Source organism: Hirundo rustica, chromosome 9 (assembly GCF_015227805.2).
Source record: "Hirundo rustica isolate bHirRus1 chromosome 9, bHirRus1.pri.v3, whole genome shotgun sequence".
Taxonomy (NCBI): Eukaryota; Metazoa; Chordata; class Aves; order Passeriformes; family Hirundinidae; genus Hirundo; species Hirundo rustica.
The window spans coordinates 29,309,561-29,334,370 of NC_053458.1; the positions used below are offsets into that span (position 1 = coordinate 29,309,561).

Consider the following 24,810-nt stretch of genomic DNA (forward strand, 5'->3'; position numbering starts at 1 on the left):
ATGGATTTTGGGACGGCACTTGGAGAGCCAGGCCTTCCCGCTCCAGCACAGGCTGGTGCCCTCTGGCCGGCTCTGGGTTTGCTGAGGGCACGGCAGGCAGCGCCAGCAATCCTTCACTCCTGCTTTCCCTTGGCCACGCTCCACCCCACAAAACCCTTTAATGAAAACCACCGTGCCCGAGGGCCTCACAAAAGGCACCCAGGTGTGGAGGCTGCTATCGAACCCTCCCAAAAACCCTGACGGCAGAGCTTCCTTTTAGTGACCCCGCAGTATTCATCCAGCTTTGGCAGTGGCTGCTTCCCCAGCTCCTGAGCAGAACAACTTCACAAGGGCCTTTTGATTCCCGTTTGGATTTTTTTTCCCCCGTTGTGAGCAGTGCTCCCCCACCCCTTCACCTCTCACGTGTTATTGTATTACTGCTATAAAAAAAAAAAAGCCAACGGTGCTTTGATGATGCTCAGTGTGTGAAGCACACACCCACCTGGATATTTGCAGAGGGAGTTTAACCCTTCCTATCCCATCAAGCAGGGTGTAGGACAAAGCAGGCAGCTGTAGGGTCCTTGTTCTCTCTTGCCAATGGCGCCCAAGGAGCAGGGAGATCACGCTCCGGTTGCTGCTGGCTGAAGCTCTTTCAGCCTCACTTTCTCAGAACCTTCGACAAAGAGGTCACCAACCTCCCTCCGCCCTTTCTGACCATTTCTGAGCCATTTCCCCCTTTTTTGGTCCAGGTCACGCTGCATCAAGCAGGTCCCAAGTCCAGCTTCAGCGCCCAGTCAGCTCTGCTTCCTGCAGAGACAAGGTGAGCATCCCCAAACCCCAGGGGAAACGCAGACGTTCCCCTCGCTGCTTCTGCCTCAGAACGAGTAAAGGTGTTTTATGCACACTTTCATGTAAAATTATTTTTAGCCAGGGGAGAACAGGGTGTTTTTTCAGGCAGAAGTGAAGATTCAGAAACCACAGGTTACAAACAGAGCAGGTTTACGAATATGACTATTAGTTCCTCAGTGGAAGCTTTAGCATCAGGGAGTTTTAGGTGGGTGTTGATTTCCACTGAGATTAAAAAAAATATGTTTATTTATTGACAGAAGAAGCAAACACCAGTTGAACCCTAGTCAGTGCCATCCACTCCTGCACAAAGTCCCAGGAGCCCGCTCATGGGAGAAATCCCTCATTAGGCTCATTTGCAGCAGGGAGAGGGTGAACAAAATCCCACTGCTCACAGAAATCCCAACGTGGTGTCTGTGACCATGAAGGCACCTGCACTAAGGGCCTCTCCCATCAGACATGTGGCAAAAAATAAGGAGTAGTAACACCCTGTGTCACAGCTGCAGGGACGAGGGCCAGTGAGTGCGATGCTGGCTCCCCCTGCGTCCTTCAGGGATGGATCCTGGCACGGGTCCTGCTCACCTGGATATTTTCTCTGGCCCGTCATGGGATGCACCGGCATCCAAACCCACTCGGCACATCCTGAGGCAAGCGCTACCCTGCGCTCCCGACCGCAACACCCCCTCCACCACAGCCGCAGCCTTTTGATGAGCCACAAAGTCTCACAAATTTCAGTCCAGACACTTTTATATTCGTCAGGCAGAAAGTTTGAGTCCTCAAGGGCGATCCCAAAGGCCCCCGTGCCGGCTCCGCCGCCCGCCTTACGCAACCGGCGCAGAACGAGCCGCCAAGTGCAAACCTTCTCCCACAAGCTGTTTGCAAGTCATTTGCCAGCCAAGGATTATTTTGCTGCAGGAATTTGCCAATAATTCAGCAGATTAAACAGGCGAGAGTTTCCTGCATGGGAAGCGCGAGCGTGGCGCCGAGGAGCGGCAGCTCAGGCGGCGCCGCAGGGCGAGAGCAAGAGCTGAGCGGCGCGGAGGAGCCCGTGACCTGGCGCAGCCGATCCCAGTGACCCCAACACCAGGCCAGGATGGAAGTCCATGGGTTGCCTCCTCCACCCCCCATACACAGAATTTTCCCTGCCAGGCGGGTGAGGCCGCGCCAGCTGGGGCAAAGCCGGCAGGTGAAGGGGCATTCCTCGGGCAGGGTTCCGCTCTGCTGGAGCAAGCACCAGGGTCCCAGCGGGGCAGTGCTGGGGAGCAGAGGCTGGAGGGCTCTGGAGTGCCCCATCACTGGCGCCCAGGGCGTGGGTACCTCCTGTCAGGGTGGCCGGGGCGGTGCTCGCAGCCCTTCATGGACAATTGATTCCCTGGCACGGGGCCCGGCTCAGCCCGGCACCGAGAGGAGCTGGCGAGGCTTCTGCCAGTGAGTAATTGCCGAGCGCTGACTCAGCGCCGGCTCCCGTACAGCAGCGAGCCCAGAGCCGCGGGGAGGGCGGGGAGAGGTCCCTGCCCAGCCCCGTGCTGCCCCTTGGCACACGTCCCAAAGGATGCCCAGGTGGGGACACAGGTGGTGGGCATTTCCCACCCCCCCGCTGCCTCGGGCACACTCAGCCCAGTGGGGCCGAGAGCCCCTCCTGTTGCTACTGGCGTGTGTCCCGTGCAGTCCCCAGAGGTGTGAGCACCTGTCCCCAGGGGTGTGAGCCCCTTGGCCCAGCCCAGGAGCCACAGAACCCCCTCCACCAGTCCCTCTGCAGATGTGGGAGAGCAGCAGCCTCCCACGCAAGGGCTGCACCTCCCACAGGCCGTCGGTTTCCTGCCCATCAGAAGCATCCCCCGCCACCAGCACACCCTCCACTCCTGGGTGACAGGGTCCCACCCCCAGCAAGGCCATCCAGCTCCCCACTGGGCCAAGGGAGTCAAAATGTCCCCGTCCCTGCTCTCCTCAAGCCTCCTCTCGTGCACAGTCCCAACCTGCACCTCTCCACCACGGACAAGCAGCACCCACCACCACACCCCGGCAGAAGCAGGCTCAGCATTCCCCTTCCTCCTCCAAACACCCAACCAGGTGTCACACCCCACGCGTTGCCACCACCCTGCAAGCCAAGAGTCAGGACTGTGCAGCAGGAAGCTCCGTAGAGACCCCAGGCACCCTGCCTGGTTCCCGTGCCTCAGTTTCCCAGCCAGCCCTGCAGCTGCTCCATATCCAGCAAAGCTCATGGAGCACTCAGATCTGTTTGCACACATCAAACCAGCTCCTCCGAGTGTGGTGTTTCCATCAGCAAGCAAAAAGCAACGGCCACAGTCCAGCCACCACCTGCCCTCCACACAGAGAGGGGCCCGGGGGTCACCCTGGGAGGCTCTGGCACAAGCTGACTGCCAGGGTCGGCTAACACAAGCCCAAAGGCCCCTGCTCGTTTCTGTGTCACCAGGACAGCCCGGCACGCTGCAAGCAGGACTCCAATCTGGGCCACGTCCCCGGCAGGTGACACCAGCAGTGACACAAGCAGCACCCGTGAAGCTCTGTGTGCCACCACCCCCAGCGCCACTGCTGCATGCTGGGATGATGAGCAGCGTCACCCGGGACTGTGACCCTACCCAGACCGCGTTCCCAAACCTCCAGCACCAGGGCAAGCCTGGAAAGTGCTGGGGAAGGCAAGAGGAGAAGAGATTTTCCCCCTCCCCTCGTAGGGTTTGGCCAGAACCTCTCCCAGATCACATCCAGTGGCTTATCAGGTCACACCACCACCTTGTCCTCACCTTGCCTTGTATTCGGGGGGTGACGGGCCACCGGGTGAGGAAAGCTGGACATGGTGGCCTCAGAGCCGGCCCTGCTGCCCTTGTAGGGAACCTCGTCCCACATCAGTGTCCACAGCAAAGCCAACACAGCACCTCCAGCACGGGGAGCCATCCTCCCCTCCCTCATCGGGACACCACCACTGACAACAGCAAACCAGGGCCCTTCCCCGTGCCCTGGAGCTCGTGTTCTCGCCAAGAGGAGCCCCCAAGCCCAACCAACCCCCCCGGTGGCCCCCCAGCACCCGGCTCACCCGCTGAGGACCACGATGAAGTCCATGACGTTCCAGCCGTTGCGCAGGTACGAGCCCTTGTGGAAAACGAACCCCAGGGCCACGATCTTAATCCCAGCCTCGAAGCAGAAAATCCCAATGAAGTAGGGCTCCGTCTTCTCCTGCCAGAGTGAAATCAGTGACCCAGTGAGAGGGGGGGACTGGGCAAACACAGCGGCAGACATTTCACATTGACCCAACTGGTGTCCCATCCCACCTCCCCCAGACCCATCATCTCCTTGGGGAGCTTTCCCAGCCCTTTCTCAGCCAGCAGCAACCACACAAATAGAAAGAGGGTGGCTATGACACACTCAGGTTTCCCAGTCCTTCCCTACCTCTTTTTAAGGGGCTAAAACCTTCCTGAACCCTTTTCCTAGAGAAGGGATATGTCACAGCAGCCCAAGTCTGGCCACCCCAAAACCAGAAGAAATTTTCTGGTAGGATTGTGTGGCTGCCCTTGGCTCAGCGCCCAGCCCACCAGCGCAGGGCAGAGAGGGATGGGCACGGGGTACTCACTAATCTCCGTGACATGGGCGTCTTGTCGTCCTCGGGGAGGTGCTGCTCCAGCGCCAGCACGATGCAGTTGGCAATGATGGTCGCCAGGATCATGTACTCGAAGGGAGTGGAGGGGAGTTAAGGAGCAGAGAAGAGGTGGGTGACACCCCCAACCCTCCAGCCCACCCTTCGTTTCACCTGCTCTGCCCACCGCTTTCCCCACGGGAACATCCACACACGCTGCTGGCAGGCAGGAGGGTGAAGCCACCTCGGTGCTGTTTGGAAATGAGAGGGGTGAGAGCTCCCCAAGACCTTCCTCCCTCAAGACCTGCTGGGCCTCTCCACCTCCTCCCCGAGCTCACGGGACATCAGCCAGCGGTCTCTGTTGGGATGGAAACTCCCGTGGAAGAGAGATGCCGCTTGTGCAAGGAGCCCAGAAGGCGGACACAAGGTCTGAAGCGGGACAACCAGGCTGGATTTGCCTGGAAGAAGTTTGGCAAGGTCCTTGGCAGTATCAGGGAGGCTTTCCCTGCTGGCCGGGGCTGCTGACGTGTCCCTGTTTTCCTTCTCTTTTCCGTCACAAATCAGCAGGAGATGGGGCTCGGAAAGGGGAGGCGTCACAAGGTACCGGCAGCCCTTGTCCTAAAACATCCCCGTGGGAGGAAGCCTGAGGAGGATGGAGCATCCCTTACAAGTCCTGGGCATCTGACCTGGACCAGCCCACCTTGTGCCCTTGCCAAGTGCCCCGTGGGCAGCAGGATGAGCCCAGGTGGCACTGGGAGCTGCAGAGCACTTGGCTGAGCATCCGCAGCTCGAGGCACTGATGGCACCTGGCTCTGAGCTTCAGTTCAGGCAGGGTGGAAACTCCCTGTGGAGCTATCCCAGCTCAGCCACACCCCAGCAGGACCCCAAGGGGCAGCAGCACCTCATCAACAGGATCTGCTTGGACCCCAAATCCTGCATCCATGCCTAGGTCTTACACAACCCTTCCCCGGGAGCCACCCTGGGCCAGGACAAGTGGCAGCAGGTGTTGGTGTCTGAGGAGCTGAGGAAGGAAAGGACAGGCTGACCCCCAGGAAAGCACCCCAAACTCAGCTTCCTCCTTCCTTCTGATTCACGGGATCGAGGCAGGGACACGGAGCTCTCTCCTGCCTGGCCCACTGCCGAGCTCTGAAAACAAAGCGCTTCCAAATGACAGGATGGCCATATCTTTCCAACTTCCCATCCATCCATCTTTCCCAGTCCTTCACAATAAAAGCCCTGCTGCCCTCAATAACTAAATGTGGAGCGATGCAGCAGCAGGCAGCACACCCCTGATTCCACTCCCTCCGTGCCAAAACAGCTCGATTACTGTCACCAACCGGCACCAGCAGCCGCCCAGGCAGAGGACTGCCACCTTCCCAAAGCTTGTGTCTGTGGAAAAGGGGATGGGATCCCACCTGGGCTGGATTTGCCCATGAAGGAATCATCCACACTGCCACCATCCCAAGCTGGCTAAGCCCTTCCCCACCACAACAGGCTTCTCCAGAGCCGACATGTTTTAGGCAAGGAGGGGTCCAAAGCCCAGGCAAAGGGGTGATTTTGTCTTTTCCAACCTTTTGGCCACTAACTGCAGTGAAATGCTTTCCACCGGTGGCCCTGAGCCCACAGGCAAGGGAAGGCACCCCAGTGTCCCAGGGAAAGGGGAAAGCATGAAGTGACCCCGGCAGCAGTGACGCTGGGCACGCCGGCAAGGCAGGAGCAGGGATGGGCATAGAAACAGGCCCCCAGAGATGGCCAGGAGAGGCAGCCAAGGAGAGCCTGTGGGAGCTGGGATGTATTTAACCTGGCAGGAAGAAGAGCCAGGAAAGAACCACCCAAGGCCTTTAAAAGGCCACTCAGTGAAATTAATGGTTGCTGAGATAGAGGCAAACCCAAAGAGAGAGGCTGCAGAACTCCCTGCTGCTGGCTCAGACCTCGCTGCCCGGCAGGCACGGAGCAGGAGCGGCTCTCTGTGCTTGGGGCGGGGTGCCAGACTCCGAAAGTTTTCCTCTGAGGCTCAACACAAGTGAATATTTCACTGCATGGCTCCGGCAAAGACCGCATCCTCCCGCTGCTTCCCACCTCCGGCCGCACGCTCCAGCCGACCGCGGCGCTTGGCCCGGCGCCGCCAGCCTATCTGGGATCTTTTTGTATCATTTTCCTGAAAGTCTGCGAGCAATTAGCACCGGCTTGAGAGACAAACAGCGTGTTAGTGGGGCGGGGCAGCAGCTCCCCAGGCACCAGGCACATTTGCCTAGATGAGAAGTGTGGGAACGCTGCGGTGAGTCCGTCTGTCCGCCCGGCGCGGCTCAGCATCCCGCGCTGCTCCCCGCCACAGCCGCTGTTCCCCTGGGAGAGTCGCCCAGGTGGGGAAAACACAAGTGCAGCAGCGTGGGAGCCCTGCTCAGGAGTGCCTGGGGGGCTCAGGACCACCTGGGCCCAACATGTGGTCCAAAGCATGAGGGCGGTGCACATCTGTCCCAGCCCTGCACAGGACCACGTTCCAGCTAGTAGGTGAGCAGACATCATGGAACCAAGGAATGGTTTGGGTTGGAAGGGACCTTAAAGACCCTCTCGTTCCAACCTGTCATGGATAGGGATATGGATCGGGATGCCTCCCACTAGGCCAGGGTGCTCAGAGCCCCGTCCCACCTGGCAGAGCCTAAAAGGGGAAATCGCTCCCCAAAGCACTGACCTAAGCATGAGGTCACTGCCAGAAGTGATTCCCCAAACCCCACTGGCCCAGTTTCTCGAGGAGCTCAGCCTGGGTTATCACGTCCAGAGCTGTGTGAGACATCGACCCCACGGAAAGCAGCACCCATAGCTCCAGCTGTGCCAGGCTTTGAGGGACCAAGAGGAAAAGAACCTCCTAAGGGACAGCCAGAACATCTGGCTGACCTGAGGGATATTTTATCCCCACTCTTTACTTCTGCCAAGCAAGCATCCTCCCAGTCAGGGCTGGAGCCCTCCGGACAATCCTCTATCGGTGCTTTGTTTTCTCCCACATCGGATGAATAATTACACAACCTGTCAGCCACCCAAAGTGCAGAGTAGCCCTCACCTCCCTCCAGGCCCAGTAACGAGAGCCCATCTCCCTCCAGCCTTCTCCTCCTCTTCTTCCGTCTGGCTTCTCCTGGAGGATCATTAGGGAGCCGATAAAAATAGGTTTTCTTATTGATTTATCTCCTTTACCCAATGCTCTCTCCCCTGCACCGTTGACTTGTTTCCTTAGCAACTCGGCCGATCCCTGTGCACGCCACACCTGCGGCTCCACGCCCCTCTGCCGGTGCCTTTGGGGCGGGGACAGCGACCCCAGGCCATGGGGGCATCCCGCAGCCCACCTGGAGACGAGAGGACTGTCAGCCCACCCACTGTGGGCTCGCCCCGTGCCTGGAGCTGGAGCTCCTCGGCGGGTCTGTCAGGAAGACGTCCGGACACCGGCAGACCTTCCAGCTGTGACCTTCCTCTCTCTTCACCTTCCTCCCCAGCCAGAGGCCCAAAGCAGCCCGCCCAGCTGAGGCAGGGAGCGAGCCCGGCTCCAGCTCTCCCCCAGAGATGGGTTTGTGGTGCTGACGGGACATCGTCGCCATCCCCGCAGGAGGCTGGGTACGAGAGAAATCCCTCCCCAGACGCAGGAGCTGTGGAGAGCTCCCCTCCAGCCCATCCCTTCTCTCCACTCCTGGGCAGGCAGATGGGGAAGGAGCAGAGGAGGGAGGCCACATGGGCCTTGGGGAATCCTACCTTCCAGTGCCGCCAAAGGAGCAGGAGCAACCTCACCCCTGTCCATGCCTGCATCACCCAGGTTCCAACATCTCCCCAGAAGTCCTGTCCCTATTTCCCACCTCTCCCCACGCCTCCCTGGGGACCTGCTGCTCTGAGGGGCTTTCCCTGCTCCTCAGGTGGCAATGAGAAAAAGCCTCAGTTCCTACAGCTGTGGACTTCATTTTGCGGGTCCCAATCCCAGCACTGCTGCCTGTCCCACACAGACACGGCACGACAGGACAAAAGATCCGCATCTTCAGCCTCCACCCTTAGGATGCCCCAATCCTCCTCCTCTCAGCTCCACACACCAGCAGGAAAGAGGACGAGCTTCTTGCCGAGGCTGTTTTCAGGGCATGGTTTGGGTTGGAAGGGACAGGGAAGGTCATCTGGCTCCAACCCCCCGCCACGGGCAGGGACACCTTCCACTAGACCAGGGTGCTCAGAGCCCCATCCCACCAGAGCCTGAACAATTCCAGGGAGTCCACAACCTCTCTGGGCAAGTGAGGTTTTTGGTTTCCAAGAGGAAAACGGAAGTGCCAAGTAGAGCAAAGCCTGTGAGTGGCCCTAATTCAACTCTGGGATTCCCATCCCCACAGTACCTCCCCGGCTTGTCCCTGAGGACACGAGGGATTTCCCTCCACTCATAAGACTATCCACAGAGCCGTGGCCCCTCTTGGCTGTCTCTATCCCTGTGTCCTGCCCCACAGTGCTCCCAGCCCAGCCATGCTGGGATGGGGGTTGACACAAAGCGACGTCCAGACCCCAAATCCTCCCACTTTGAACACGAGCGAGCTGCTGTGCGCCTGCTACGCAGAGGCTCTGGAGAGTCAGCATGTGCTCGGGCTGTGCTTGTGCCCTGGAGCACCCGGCCAGCCTCAGCCCCACTGCATGGACACGGGACACCACGGGACTCCCTGCAGCCACGGCTGCTGCTGCTTACACGGCCCCCAGATGCAGTGGTTTGGTTTCCATCAGGGGTTAAAGCGAAGGCAGTGACAGCCCGGAGTCCAGCGGGGCAGAGCTGCCCACACTGCTGCCGCTCCCGTAGGGATGCGGGATGCAGGATGTGGGATGCCTGCCTGCCACGTGCGAACAGCTCCATGGAGAAGCGTCTCCTTCTCCCCCACCTCGCCCTGAAAATCAAATCTCTCTCCTCTCCTCCTCCTTTTTTTTTTTTTTTTTTTTTTTAAACAAAAAAGGACCACATCATGTGATTTTCCTGCCTTAACATCAGTTTTTTAACTTTGGTTGCCACAGCAACAGGATGCAACTTGGCATCACCATGACAACAGCTGCCTCTGTTTAAATTCACCATCTGACAGGCAGCCTCGCTCTCCCCGGCTGTCAAAGAGATGGACCTGCCATTACACCTACTCGCCCCTCCCAAAAAAAACCCCTTCTGAAATCTGATGAATGGAGGGCACGGAAAACAGGATGGGAGGGGGAAATATTCCTGGGGAGTGCAAGGACGGAGCTGCCCAAGGATGGCACGACATGGCGCAGGCTCTTCCCTTGGGAAGGCGAGACCTGCCGGAATCTCTCGGCTGGGGAAAAGCCAAGGTGCGGGAGACGCTTGGCCAGGTGGGGAGTGGCATCACCAGGGTCCCCGAGGGGCACTGCCCACGCAGCACCAGCTCACGGTGAGAGTGGTGGCGAGCAAAACAAGTCAGCCACTCACGGGTGCGCTTCCCTCGGAGCAAAATGCCCCCGACTGCTGGGATGGGGATGTGCCCTGGGGCGCTGAGGGCACTCCCGCTGCTCTAGGCCAGCCCGAGAACAGATCTGGTCCTCAAAGGGGCCGAGATAGGTGAAACCCCTCACCACAGGGAACAGCAAGGTCCTGATGGACATCCTCTTTCCCTGCCACGCTGGGGGTAGGTGCAGTGGACAGCCTGCGGCCAGATGCTGTCCTTGGGGACACAGCCAGAGCCACACAATGTCATCTGGCCTTCCTGGGGCGGGAGAGGGATCTTATCCAGGTCAAATGTGATTAAGCGAATGAGGAACGGAGCAGATATAGATGAGCTGCAGCCCATCTCGTGTGCTAACTGAATTGGAGCCTTCCAGGCAGCCAAACAAATGAAATCAGGGTGAAGGGCCTGGCCATCAGCAGGAGGAGAGCCGGCAGGAGGACAAGGCTGCACTTCCCAAGGAGAAGAGGAGGAGATGTTCCTACGGCCAAAGCAGAAGCTGCACCCACGGTTTGGGCAGGACCAGTTTTAAAAGAGCAGCTCCAGTGTAGGCAACGCGCTGGGCTTTCCAGCGAGGAGCTCGGCAGAGACTGGCCTCCCATGGAGCTGCATCCCAATCCCAGTTGCTCGTATTTCTCCTCCTTCTCCTCCATGCATCATCCCTATTTACACTGGGAAGCCAAACTGCAGAGGCTGCTGGTTATAATTACACAGTTACCCAGCAGATATCCAGGCCTGAATCACCAGATATTTTTAGCCCTATTACCTAGTCAACCAGAGCTGGATGAAGAAGAGCCTCCACTCCGCCCTGCGCTCCTCTCCAGCCCCTTTGGCTTTCCTCGGCGCTGTGCCCACCCTGACCCACGGCACCATCGCCCTCCCAAGGCCAGCGGCTCCCGCTGACCGTGGCCAAGATCCAACGCTCTCCTCCCTCAAAACACCCTCGCCCAGGAGCGGTGCCATGGGCTCCAGGCCAGGCAGCTGAGGTGCTCACATGGTTTTCCTGGCCCTACCAAAAGGCACCGGCTGCCTGTGCCAGGCTACGACTACAAGGATGGGAACAACAGGCCCGGCCAGCCTAACCAAACTCATCACCAAAAGGCCTTGCCCGCTCCCAAGCCCTCAGAACTCCAGTGGTGCAGAGAAACCGCCAGGGTGGATGCGTTTTTCTCGGCAAGAGATGGCAGCCGGGCGGGGGATAGGCAGGAACGCCGAGCTCCCGCGCCTGGAGCACGCCTGTTCCCAGCGCTCACATGGGAATATGTCACTTACTTCTGGAAAGAAAATACAAAATGAGCCCATCTCCCTCATGCATTGCAAATTCCAGGGGAGAATAATGCTGGGGAGTTGTGCTCGCGTGGTGGTGGAGCTCCAGTCTCTAGGAGACGGCGGCTGCCTGGAGATGAGACATCACGCCGGCACGGGACCCCAGCCCACGCCGGGAGTGCCGGGCCGGTGGCAGCACCCCAGCTCCTCCTGCCTCCCAACCAAAGCCGGAGGGGCGAGAGCCCTCCCACACCGCGCTGGAAAAGCGCACGGATAATTTGGCACGTTCTGGAAAAGCGGGCAGCCGGCCTGGCCGCTGCCCTGCAGGGCTCCGCGCTGAGCCGCCGCGTCCCCGAGCTCGCCGCCGCGCCGGCGCTCCTGCAGCCCCCCACCCTGCGGGCGCTGCCAGGAGGGGCAGGCTCGGGGGTGCCACGGGGAATTCAGCCCCTCCAGCCGGCCCTTCACGCCCGGGTCGCCCCCTCAAGCCCGGAGGTGTCGCAGCTCCCCAGGCAGCAGCGGGTCCTTGACCCGACGCGTCGGAGCTGCAAAGGGACGATTCCCCCGCGACGCTCTGCGGGGCGGGTGACCCGTCCCGCATCCCTGGGCCTCACCAGAGGCTCTCCCCCGAGGTACCTGTTGCACCAAACCCTGCCTGGCACCAGGGAAAGCTCTCCCGTGCCCGCCAGAGGAGCCAGGAACTCGACCAACAAGTTGCAGGGAGAAAAAGCGGGCGCAGCAGGAGCTGCGTGGAATCACTGCTGCAGAACACGGCACGGGGAGGCTCCTACAGCCACGCCGCGGCCGCGCTGAAGTTTTCAGGCTGGGGTCCTCCGCGGGGGCAAAGCCCGGGAGGTGTCTCGGGGGGCAGCGGGGGCCAGGTTGGTGCGGGGCTGAGAGCTGTGGTGCTGGGCAGCAGCCAAGGCGCCCAGGGGCACCCACAGGGAGGGTGGGAGGAGAGAGAGAGGTGCGTGGGGAGGTATGAAAGCATGGAGGAAGAGGGGAAGGAGTGGGAGAGATCTGCACCCTCCACCCTGCCCTAGGAGAGGGATCCCCGGGATAAAACCGTGGCTCCCCACGCCAGCCTCCCTGAAAAGGGCCGTGGGGCGCAGCCAGAGGTTTCCAACATCCTTCCCTCTGCCGCAGGGAGGGGGCAGCCAGTTCCCAGAGCCACCATGGGGGGCCGGGGGCCGCAGGGCGAGGACGGCTGTGCCCCTGCCGGGCGTGATCCGCAGCAAAGGGGGCACACACCGGAGGGACAGGGCGACCACCCAGCGGGGACTGGAGACTCACGGGCTCGCAGGCAGCTCCGGGAGGGGTGGGGTGGCAAAACTCCACAAGACATCGAGGCACAGAGAAAAGGCCGCTACCCCCCGCGTCCCCAGGCGCACACACAGAGCGTCCCAAAGCACGCAGGGATCAGAGCACCGTCCCTGTTAGCACGGAAGGGCGAATAAATCCAAGCCTCGGGAGGGGCTGGGGGATTCCCGTGGGGGGAGAAAGGGCTCAGCTCCTGTCAGGAGCAGGCAAGGAGCCGAGGACAGAAGGGGAAGTGGCAACAGGGCGAGGAGAGCATCCCCAGGGGCCGGGGCACCCCTCTCCGCACACCTTACCTGCCCGCTGGTGCCGCACGCACGTGTCCTGGGCGGCCACCGAGGCAAATCCGGGTGGCAAAGGTGGGGGCTCGCAGGGGCTGCAGAAAGGATATGGCCAGTCGATGAGCTTCTTGGCGTATTTCCTGACTATGTTCTCTTCCCCGAAGAGGAAGAGCGATCTGTTGACGGTGAAGCAGTTCTGCCGGACGGGGATGGGGTTGTACAGAGCCATAGTCCGGGCTCTCTGCGCTTTGGTTTGCTTGAAGGCTCCCGGGCTCCCTCCCGCAGGGGCAGGAGCTCCTTGCCGGCTCCGGTTCTGGTCGGAGCCCCCATCTCCGGAGCCCAGCCTGCCGGCCACCGCCTCCCCGAAGCGAGCCATCCTGGAAGAAAACACACAGGTGAGCCAAAGCAGCAGCACCGAGGCGGCGGGGGGGGGGGGGGGGGGGGGGGGGGGGGGGGCGGAGGGGAGGGGGGGTGGGAGAGAAGAGGGAGGGGGTTGCGGGGCGCAGTCCCAACCACAGCCCCCTCCTCCTCTCCGGGTGATGCTCAGCTCCGTCTCTCCTCCATCCCTTCGGGGGAGCAGGGACCCGCGTGGAGGAGAGGCGGCAACGTGCGGCACCGGCTCGGCGCCTCGGGCACGGCACGGGGGGCAGGCACCGAGCCTCCGGCCCCCCCGGAACGGCCCCGCGGGCAGCGGGGCGGGCAGCGAGCCCTCCTCCTCCGTGCCCAGCGGGGGCCGCAGCCCCTCAGTCCCTCGGCACCTTCCCCCAGGGCTAGGCGAGGGGTTAAACCCAGCCACGTCCTCCCCGCCGCTGTGCCCGCAAGCCCAAACCGGCCCCTTTTAACCCCGCAAGCCCGCCGCAGGGCGAGCAGAGAGCGGGCACGGGAAGGGCAGGGATGCGAGTCCTTGCGGGCGGCCCCTGGCAAAGGAACGATTCGGAACGGCACCCAGCGCAGCAGCCGCGGCCGGGGGAACAGGTTGCAGCGTGGTCCAGCCTAGTTGGAGCCAAGTGTCCGACTCCTTCCTCCCGACTCCATCTTCAGCATCCTGCGGGAGCCTGGCCGCCCATCTGCCGGCCGGCCGGGGCGGCGGGCAGGGCGCAGGGCTGAGCCCCCGGGCGGGCACCCGCGGCGGCGAGGGATGCCCGGCCCTTCGCTGCCAGGGCAGGAGCGCGCAAGGAGACGTCGGCTTCCCGCAGGAGCCGGGCCACGAAATTAAAGGCTGCCGCGCCTCTGCAGCTCGGGGACAGCTCGCTTTAATGAAGTCAGTGGCAACACAGGCGCACACGAGCGCGCACACGCGCGCAGCACGCCCGGCTCGCTCCCTCGCTCCATCCAGTGCGTTCTTTTGGCAAGCACGGGAGCTGCCGCAAAGGAAAATCAGAGGCGAGGGGTGGGTCTGAAGGGAACAAAGGCAACGGGGGAGCCCCCGCCCGGCCAGAAGCGCACAATCCCCCCCCCCCCCCGCCCCCCGCCCTGGCTGCAGAGGGCTTTCCAGCGCACGGGTGCTCCGAGGTGAGTGGCTGAATTGGGGAGCAAGGGGGGGCTCCCCTCCCTGCATCTCCCCCACCCCACCTCAGCCCGCACCGAGCGTCTCTCTCTGGCCGCACGCATCCTCCTCCTCCCCCCATCCCCGGGACTCTTGGAGGCTCCCGGCTCCCCGCCGGAGCCGCCCGATGCCAGCGGGTGCCCGGGGAGTGCCCTCCTGCTCACTCGCATACAGATGAGCCTCCGCACCTCGGTGCTTTCCTTTAGGCACGCGAGGTTGTCTGCAAGAAGCAGCGGCTCGTCCAAAGAGGTGCAAACAACCCGGGCTGGATGTGTTGTTGGAGCAGGAGCTTCCATGGGGGTGGGGGGTGTCTCTGACCCTGCTCCCCCCCCCCGCCCCCGGGCACCCCGCTAAGGGCAGGGGACGGGGGACGCTGCTGATGCTGCAGCCACGCGTGTGCCAAGGTCACCCAGGGATGCCCAGGGTCCCCTGGGCTGGGCTGGGCCCCGCTGGGGGGGGCTGCCTGCCCACCCACCCACCTTTGGGGAGCCCAGCCTGCCTGCCTGGCACGCACAGGGGTGCCCCCAAGTCCGCTGTACCCGGCGGGCAGGGCAGGGCACGGCACTCGGCACACAACACACCCTGTGAGCCGTTCACACGCAGGGTCCCCCACCCCTCCCGCTGAACCCCGAGGCCACAGAGCTGCCCGGGGCCTGTGACACTCGCTGCTGCATTTCCCACAAGCAGACCACCCACGGCTCCAGCCAGCAGCACAAGACATCCGGCGTCCCTGTCGCGCTCTTCCCTCGTCCACCCCACCAACAAAACCGCTCTGCAAACACAGGGGCCGCTGCCCTGTTCCTCACACCTGCTGTGGGGCAGCCAGGACTGCTTGAGGCATTAAAAAAAATAAATTAAAAAAAAATAAATCAAGCCCTTAATCACATAAATCATTTACTCACTTGGGCCAGGGCTTCTCCCTCCCTGCAGCCTGGCAACACCTGACCAGGGACTTCCCCACTCTGCAGGCACTACCGTGGCTGAAGGGCCACAGGGCTCGTGTTTTGGCCCAGGCTCTCATGGGTGCACTGCCAGGAGCCCTTGGGCTGGCTGGGTGAGGAACAGGAAGGTTCAGATCCTCCTCAGCAAGGTAACAGAGGAGTGTTTGCAGAAGGAGTTGTGGGATCATTGCCCCAGCCTCAGCCAGGCACCGAGAGCCCACCAGCTCTCCGTGACACCCGGCTGCTGCATCCCTCCTTAATCCTCTCCTGCCAATGATCTCTCTAACCAAAGTGGGCTATCTTGGGGGGTTCAACAAGTCCCTGGCTACCTCGCTACCACCCTGCAGCACACAGTGGAGCAGAGGTGCCCAGATCCCTCCCCAAACACTTCCCAGGCCACCTGCCAGCCAGAGTGACCCCAGCTTTCCGTACCACTAACAACAGGCAAGGAAGTGGCCACAGCAGCTCCTGACTAATTACAGTCCCTTCGATTCAGTCCAGGCAAAACACTGCCCTGAACGAATCAATTATTATTTGTAGCTCACCTCACCTCCTCCTCCTCCTCCCCACCACCACCAACGCAGCTTCGGCAGCGACGCCGCTCTTCCCACCTTTCAGCCCCTTCAGCCGCTGTTAATTAAGCCCGAGGCTGGGCGGATTGCCAGGAGCAGATCCTCAGCCCTGCAGAGCTCCTGCTCCTGCTCCCCGGGCCCTCTCCCGTCCCTGCCTGCACGGCAAGGCCTCGCCCAGCCGAAATGTCCGGGCTCCGTGCGGCGCCGCGAGCCCGAGGAGGACGGGGAAGGCCCGGCACTGCATCCCCTGCCTGGCTCCGGGCAAGGGGCTGAGGAGGAGGAAGGCAGCCCTCCTCCTCCATCCCCTTAAAGCAGGGAAGCGCCCCTTACCTGGACACTTCTGCTCCAGGGGCACCAGGCTGTCCCCTGAACCCGGAGCTGGCTCTCGCCTCTGCTCTACATTCGGTGCTGCAGAGCAGAGCGCAGGATGACCCCGCTGGGAGCCTGTCTCCTGCTCAGACGGTGCTAAAGGATGGGATATTTATGAGAAAGCAGCTCCTTAAGAGAAGATTGAGAGCCAAAAGGAAATAAAAAAAGTCTCTGGCTATGCCAAGAGACGCGGGCTCTGTTTCCCAGGATGTTTATTGCCGCTCTCATCTTGACCCTCACCCAGCGCGCTGGGATCTGTGAGTCAGGGAGAAGTGTGGCTGATGCCCACATGATTCAACGTGGCACAGGGATTCGGAGCCAGCTATGTGGGGCTGTTTGGGTTTTTGTCAACGGAGGAAATGTGAGAAGACAGGGAACAGCGGGTGCCAGGACAGGAAGGCGCTCGGGGTGCGCTTGGTTTTACGGAGATGGGCTAGCACTCCTCCAGTCTCAGCAAGCTCTGAGAAGGAGCAGCTGAGGGAGCTGAGGGGGGGCTCAGCCTGGAGAAAAGGAGGCCCAAAGGAGACCTTACTGCTCCTGAAAGGAGGCTGTGCCGAGGTGAGGGTCGGTCTCTCCTGTTAGGCGACAAGTGACGGGACAAGAGGAAACGTCCAGTTCAGACTGGACATCAGGAAAGACGCCTTCCCCAAAAGCGTTGTCAGGCCCTGGAACAGGCGGCCCAGGGAAGTGGTGGAGTCACCATCCCTGGAGGGGTTTGAAAGCTGTGCAGGTCTTGGCGACGTGGCTGAGTGCTGGCTGGCCTCGGCAGTGCTGGGTTGACGGTCGGACTCGAGGAGTCCAAAGGCCTTTCCCAACCTAAATGATCCCACGGTTCCACGAGTCTCACACCAGTATTGCCCTCCAAATCCCCTCCCCCGCCTCTGCCAGCCGCGCCACCATCCCTGCGGGGCAGGGCATCACCGGAGGCTCGGGCTGTCCCCTGCCGGGCGATGCCGAGGCGCCGTGTCACAGCGTCCCCATCCCCCGGCTCCCCCCGGCCCGCGGGGCCGCCGCCGCCGCTCCGGCATTGCCATCTAGCGGCAGCCGTGCCCTCCCTGCGCCCCCCAGCCCCGGGCAGCAGCTCCTCCGGGCCCACCCCTTCCCGAGGGATGCTCGGATCAGATGCAAACTCCCCCCCGCGCAGTTCCCGCGTCCCTTTGCGCAGCCACCGGCGCCTCGGAATCTCCTGTCTGCGCATTGCTGGGTACAGGTACGAAAAAGAAAAATAGTAATTAAAAAAGGGGGGAATCGTGTTAAAAGCTTCTTCTGCCAATCCCTGAGGTGCTCAGAAAGCCAGAGCTGCTCCTCAGCTGGGAGGGAGCACCGGGCAGGGAACGAGTCCCTGAGGAGAGGCTGAGAGTTGGGGTTGTTCGGCCTGGAGAAGGTTCCAGGGAGAGTTTAGAGCCCCTTCCAGTGCCTGAAGGGACTCAAGAGAGCTGGAGAAGGGCTTTGGACAAGGGCCTGGAGCACAGGATGAGGGGGAATGGTTTCAAGCTGACAGAGGGCAGGGTGAAATGGGGTATTAGGAAGAAATTCTTGACTGTGAGGATGGGAGACACCGGCACAGGTTGCCCCGAGAAGATGTGGCCACACCATTCCTGTGGCAGGAATATTTCCTTCCTGCCCTGGAAATGTTCAGGGCCAGGTTGGATGGGGCTTGGAATAACCTGGTCTAGTGGAAGGTATCCCTGCCCACAGCAGGTGGGGTTGGAGAAAATTATTTTTAAGGTGCCCTAAAACCTAGCGCATTCTATGACTCTAATGCAGGGTCTGGAGAGGGAGGACAGGCTCCCCTTCCATGACTGATATTCCCAGGAGATGTGATGGACTGCACTCATCTTAGAAAGTGGCTTTTGGCATCCTGATTTATTTTTTAAAATATGGCTATGCTGGGATTGGAAAAAAAAAATTAAAAAAAGGATGAAATGAGAACCATCTACAGTGTGCTCTGGCCAAATTTCAAATTGGGACTGAGTAGCTGTGACTCAGAAGCGCGTTTATAACCATGGAGGAATGCATGGTTTTTTCCAGGAACAGTTTCATTACCTGCTGGATTAGGAGGATGTTCTCCCCAGCTGCAGAGGAGAACTCCTGCAGAGCCGAGCACCTCTGCAGCAGCAGGGACACAGACCCCTGAGCTGGAACAGTTCACCCAGGAGGGCATTTCTGGGGGAGAGCACCACACCAGCCTCTGCCTGGTGCTCCTCTGTGCAGATGCTGGCAGCTGTGGCCCAGGCCAGGACAGCCCTGACGGCGTTTCTCGTGCCAGCAAAGCCCTGCAGAGGCTCTGCACCACCTCCCCGCGAGGCAGCTCTCACCCAGACCAGGAGAAGTGTTTCCTCTCTGCCATCTGCTCCCACTTTTCCCCAACAACCTCGCCAGGATGTGCCTTCTCCAGCCCTGACAGACATGGGCGCCGTCATCCTCACAGCCGCCAGGACAGCTTCCCAGCACCAAGCCAGAGGTGGAATTCGCAGGGTCTGCCCCGGGATTTATCCACTGAGGGCTCAGAGAAGTGAGAGCCAGCAAATCTCCCACCAGGCTGTGAATTCTGCCTCCGGATTCAAGGCACTGCTGCCACTCCCTCACCCTGCCTGGGGGTGCAGAGGCCACTCCAGGTGTCACACAGCGGCCATGGCAGGATATCTTGGATGTGTGAGGAGATCTTGGATGTGTGAGGAGATCTTGGATGTGTGAGGCTGGAAGTGGAATTATCTGCACGCTGCCCTGAAACGTCCCCGCCTTCACAGGCACCGCTGCTTTAATTACCAGGACCCACAAGTCCAACAGCCAGTCTTGGCATCTTCAAAATCAATAGGAATAAATCCTGTAAAGCTCTCTTTTGCTGGGATAAGGGAATAATCCTCTGGGAAAGGAGGCTTTGGTGGCTGTACCTCCCCCAGACAAGCTTTTGCAGGTGATGGAGATACAGAAGAAGCAGCGCCCGAGCAGCTCTCACCCACAGGCTTCCCCCTGCAGCCCCTTCCCGAGACCCCAGCTGCAGCATGCCTCGCATTCCCACCCTAGGGACCCCTTTTCCAAACCCCTCTGCAGGTGCCTGCTCCAGACAATCCAGCCCAGAGCACCTCTTCTCAAAGCGCCTGACGGTTCTCGGCTGCCCAGCAAAACACAACACAGCCCTGAAGCAAAACGCCACAGAAGCACGAGTGCAGCAGGTGCCACTCGAGGTTCCCAAACCCACGCCAGCCCACACAACCCACCGGCCTCCAGCTGCCCCAGGGGTGAGAGGCCAGGGCTGAGCAGCCACGGCCGTTTGGGGAGCATCCATCCCTTCCCCTCCTCCCCTGCATGCAGGCGCTCCACAGCGATCCGTGGTGACATCTTCCTGTGCAAGCGAAGGGGAGACACGCTAAGGGTGTCTCTGATGCCATGACAGGTTTTTTTAAATTTTTTTTTTATATTATTAGTGGTTTTAACATTTACATTTGTAATTTTTTTCAGTTTAATAATTTAGCGTAGCTTTGATATTTTGTTAAGCTAAAAACCCCAAACATCTTAAACATCTTAAAACGCCGTTAGAAGCTTAAAAAAAAAGTTATTTTGAAAAACTAAAGCTTCTTTCAAAATGCATCTTATGAATTAAGATTAAACTCCTTTCAGGGAGGCGTGGCCCCACAGTGCATTGCTGTGGGGCTGGGGCAGCTCATGCATCAGAGCCACTGAGAAAGCAGAACGCTGTTGCATCTTGAATTAAAGGCGGATTTAGCGACCAAATCGTGGAATCACAGAGTGGATTGGGTTGGGAGGATCTTTAAAGGTCATCTAGTCCAATTCCCCTGCCACGAATCCTCCACTACGCCGGGCTGCTCAGGCCTGTAAGTGATGTCAGGCTGGGAGAAGCTTAAAGGACAGCAAAGGAACTTCGAGTTCCAGTCCTGGGCACTTATGGGACACGGTAGGGACGTGCATCCAGCCCCACAGAACCCACAGGAGGTGATTTTGGTGCTCAGTCTCGCTCTGTCACTGTGTCACAGTCTTGTCACCAGCGCTCGCACTGACCCACCCCCACAGACCGCTCAGGACATTGTGCTCCCCAAAAACACCCAACCAAAACCAAAAGCCACCTTTGTGGGTGCCCAAACCAGCACAGGGGGGGTTGCTGACACCTCAAGCAGAGGCAGGTGAGACCCCATCACCCCCAAACCGTGGAGAAAAGGGACAGCATTGCCTTGCTGCAGGGATGCTCCCCTTTCCCACCTAAAGACCCCGCTCCGAGTGCTCCTGGCAATGCAGAGCTCCCCAGGTTAACTCTGCCTTAGGCCAGGAGGATTTGTGGCTCGACTGAAGGGCCCTGGAATAATCACCCATTAATAAATTGCCTGGAGTGTCCTGCTGCTTTATTTAGCTTTGCCAGCCCGGGCTCTAATTAGCATTTGCAGTCGCATCCCGCAGCAATCCCACCTCTCAGGGAACAGCTATCCACCCTCCCCTGCTTTGCCATGGCATTAAAGAGGATTTCCATCCCTGCTTCCAGCCCCCAGATCCCTCTGCACAACCTCTCCCCTCAGCCAAAAGCTGTGGAGCATCCCAGCCTCACAGCAAGCCGGCTGGCAGGAGGTGAGATCGCACCTCTCCCTCCTCCTCCATCTCACACAGGTCCAGCTTCGGGCACGGCGCTTCCAGAGAGGTCCACTTGAGCAGATCCAAAAAAAACAGGGATATTTGAGAATGGCCCTGCCCAAAACACTGGGACTGAGCAGCATGGATAAAGGGAGAGCAAAGAGATGAGGAAGGGACAGAGCAGAGATCCGTGGGGATATTCCCCTTCTCGCCACCAAGGCCCTGCGAGAGGCAGACACCAAGCTGCCAAAGTTTACACGTGTGTGGGAACAAGCTCGGAAAAGACATCCCCAGAGCCGTCCATAGAAAGGCAACAGCAAAAAAATAAAACTTACTTCCAGCCTGTGGAAGGGTCGGAGAGGGATTTCTAAAAGTGTTTTTTCAACCTCTGCACTACGCAAAGCAAAAGAAACGCCCCCGCATCCTCATGACCCCTCTGGCACAGCAGTGCTAGCTCCTGCCAAAGCCAGCAGGAGATTTTCTCCTCCCTTAGACCTCCTCATCACCCCTCCAAGAGGCAGGTCCATGCCTGAGGACCATCCAGTGCTTTCTCTGATCCTCTGCCCACCCTGCAAGGCTCGGGTCGGACAAACACAGCAAAGCCCCCGCTGCCAGGGGTGGGATGACAGAGGAGTCTCCCTCCTGCCTTCGGGCTGCAAATACCCCCTGCAACAAAAAGAAAGCCGGATCAGAAACCCACCAACTCCTCCTGCAGCCTGATGAAGCCAAACTCACCGGCTCAGCTTTTCTCCAAAGCAACCCCGCTAGAAAAGCAGCGGCTTTGACAAAACTACGTTGTCAGGACAAGCGCCAGGAGGAGATGGAGCCGCCGAAGAACTTTCTCCAGCAGGTCTGAACTTGCACTGAGCAGCTGATGCTCAAGGCAGCCAGATAAGCCCCATGGCTGGCCCACAACCAGGAAGGAGATGCTGCTTTCCCTCTCCCAAACCTGTGGAAGAGAGAAGGCCAGAGAGCAGCAGCCCTCAGCGAGAGCAGCTCAGTGCTGGGAGCTGTGAACAAACGCTCCTCTTGCCGGAGCGTCCCTGCAGGAAAACACCCGCGGCAGCCAGGGCTGAGCCCTGCTCCCCACATCCCTCAGTGGGAAAAAAGGCCATTGAGGGATTTTTAGGCTTAATTCCACCCCAGGAAGGGCAGATACAGCGCACCAGGTCCCGTCTCACGGGTTGTGGAGGCCCTGTGAAGCTCCTCTGGTGGCAAACGAAGGGGTTGGGATTTGCGGCACAGCTCGTGGGTGACGCAGGGCTCAGCACAGCACCATCCACCGTGCTGGCGCGTTCCAGGCTTGCAGGAAAGCTGCTTCCCACCAAACAAGCTGGTCCAGGGAAGGTGGGACAGCACCAGCTCTTTCAGGTGGGTTTTGGGAAGGGCAGTGTCCCGCTGATCTCCTTCCCCACTGGTGCTGGGATAAGCACAGGAACATTCGAGAGCTGCCCCCTGACATTTTAAAGAGTCCTGGAATGGTTTGTGCTGCAAGGAACCTTAAGGATCATCTCGATCCAACCCCCTGCCATGGGCAGGGATGCCTTCCACCAGACCACGCTGCTCCAAGCCCCGTCCAGGCTGGCTTTGGACACTTTCAGGGATGGGACATCCACAACTTCTCTGAGCAACCTGTGCCAGGGCCTCACCGCCTTCAGTGGAGAAAATGCCATTTTGGGAGTGCGCGGTGAGACATCCCCTATATTTTAAAATGCAAAATGTCAAGTTACATGAAGAATAAGTGATTGTCTGATCAAACCAGATACCTCCCGAGGCCCCTGAATTAGCACTGCCGTCCCTGAAACACAAAGAGTGTGTGAGGGTGGGAGGGGCAAGGCACCTAAGAAACTGAGAGCGGTAAATAAAGCTAACCCTACAAACTGGAGAGGCTGGATAAACGCCTCTGTCACAAACACTTCCCAGCCAGCAGCCAGCCTCCCCTCAGAATCACACAGGGACAGCAGGGACTGCCTGGGAGAGGGGAAGAGGTTCCATTCTTCCAGGGGAGGAAAAGGACGAGGATGCAAGTGAGCAGGAAATATCAGAAGTTCCACAAAATCACGCTCAGCCAGCGCAGGGAGGTGCTGAAAGCCAGGGACTGCTGAAGCAGAGGCTTGTGCTGCCATCCAGAGGGACTTCAGCAGCCTGGAGGAACAGCAGAGGAGCAGCATGGAGTTCAGCTCCACGGGAAACACCGAGCCCTGCACTTGGGGAAGAACAAACCCACGGGAAGGGGCTGGGCAGGGAGAGCCCCCAGGGACCCACTGGCCACCAGCACCTGCTCTGGAGCAGCCCCCTGAGGTGTGTTAGGCAAAGCCAGTGGGTCGAGGAGGTGGCCTGTCCCCTTCATTTAGCCCTGGTGACACATCCAGAGCGCTGTGGACAGGACAGGACAGGAGACAAGGGCTTGGAACAACTTCAGCCAAGGTGACCAAAGGACAGGAGCTGGGGCTGCTCATCCTGGCTGGAAGAGGCTCAGAGAGGATCTGGTCAGAACTCCTGACACTGGGGGAAGAGGCTTCTCTGGGCAACCTGTGCCAGGGCCTCAGCACCTTCACAGGGCAGAATTTTTTCCTAATATTTTACCTAAAGCTACTCTGTCAGTGTGAGGCTGCTCCCCCTTGTCCTGTCAATCCAGGCCCGCAGGAACAGCTGCAGCCAGAGACTGGGCTAGAGGCAACAGGCACAAACTGTTTAATAAAATAAATTCTTAATAAAACAAATACTTTGATTAATTAAACAAATTCTGCCTGTACAGGGGAATAAGCTTTTTCCCTGTGAGGGGAACTAAACATTTGGGACAAGCTACCCAGAGAGGCTGTGGACTCTCAATATTTGGAGGCACTCAAAACCCACCTGGACATGCTACTGGGAGAAACTTGGAGGACTGCAGAGCCTGCCCTGGGTGACCCTGCTTGAGGTTCTCTGCCGCTTCACAGCCTCACAATAATTCTGTGTTTCTGAGCCATGGCCAGCCCCAGGCTAAGGGGGGAGCTCCTTCCAAAGGCTGGCTCCTGGAAAGCACGGAGCACGGCTTGAACACCTCTCCAAGAGCGCCAACAAAGCTTCCCAAACACCCGCAGCTGAGATTCCAGCGAGGGAGGCAGCAGCTGCCAGGATGCAGTGGCAAAGCACAAGGCAGCGGCTCCCGAGCTGAAGCGTCTCCTGGGAGCCACCTTGTCCTTCCACGGCCAGCTCCTACGGAGCTCCCTGGAGCCACCTCGGAGCCTGCACTGTCCCCGAGTGCCCAGCCCTCGGGAGGCTCTGCAGTCACTGGAATAACTCAGGGAATTCCTGCAGGGTGTGCCAGAAAGCCAGGCTTTGAGGAAATTCGGTGAGGGATGCTGCTATTTCCGCGCCGTTGCCAGGATATTCAGCGGAACCGGAGTTCGTGCCAGGCCAGGAGACAAACTGCTGGCCAGGATGCAAACCTTGATCTGCACTAGAGGGAAGCAGGGGGAGCACAGGCAGGCTCAGGGCAGGTGCCTTTGGGAGAGGTGTTTCTCTGCTGCTCCAGGCAAGGTCCCCCGGCAAAAGCCGTATTTCAGTGCACCCATTGCCAGGTTTGGCACATCCACAGCCCTTTCCACCGCCTGCATGGCTCCTCATGCAGGGGAAAACACAAGCAGGCAGAGCCACGTTGACAGAGAGACCCTCGTTAGGCTCAGAGAAGTTAATTGCTTTGCAGGAGGTTGGAGAAGACTCCGGAGGATGGAAGGATCTTGCCAGGTACATAATTCCCAGCATCACCTGCCACCGGGATCTCAGGGCTTTGACCTGCAGAGCCCCCAGAGCTCCTGCCAGCTGCCTGAGCTGCCCCAACCCTATTTCCCAGCCCTCCCAAAGCCCTGGGGTCATGGCAACAGACACCTGCAAAGCAGGAGGAGAGACCCAGATGGTGCTGGGAGGCAGCAACGGAGCTGGCAGCCTGGCATACTGCAAAAGGGCCCTTGGTCTCGTTCAGCACCAGTAAAAAAAATTTTAAAAAAAAAAAAAAAAAGGATGTAAGGAGAAAAAAAAAAAAAAAACCCTGCTTCATTTGTAGTCTGGGATGCAGAGCGTGCACATAACCAGAC

The 24,810-nt window shown here is 59.6% G+C and overlaps 1 protein-coding gene across 13 annotated transcripts in view; it reads right to left on the reverse strand.

Annotated features, from left to right (window-relative positions):
• Positions 1-24,810, reverse strand: part of CACNA1E (calcium voltage-gated channel subunit alpha1 E) — a 105,711-nt gene that overhangs the window by 76,117 nt on the left and 4,784 nt on the right. For 10 of the 13 annotated variants that reach the window (XR_005702124.1, XR_005702125.1, XR_005702126.2 and 7 more), the window contains exons 2-4: positions 12,836-13,102; positions 4,412-4,517; positions 3,878-4,017 (exon numbers count right to left, since the gene is read on the reverse strand). Coding sequence is in view for 10 of the 13 variants with exons in the window: in XM_040072448.2 (XP_039928382.1) it covers positions 3,878-4,017; positions 4,412-4,517; positions 12,836-13,102 (513 nt within the window). In the remaining 3 variants the exon portion in view is untranslated. Of the gene's footprint in view, positions 1-3,877; positions 4,018-4,411; positions 4,518-12,835; positions 13,103-13,238; positions 13,343-13,670; positions 13,826-16,114; positions 16,236-24,810 lie in introns of those variants that run through there. The other 3 variants (XM_058421692.1, XM_058421691.1, XM_058421690.1) reach the window with 3 other exon arrangements.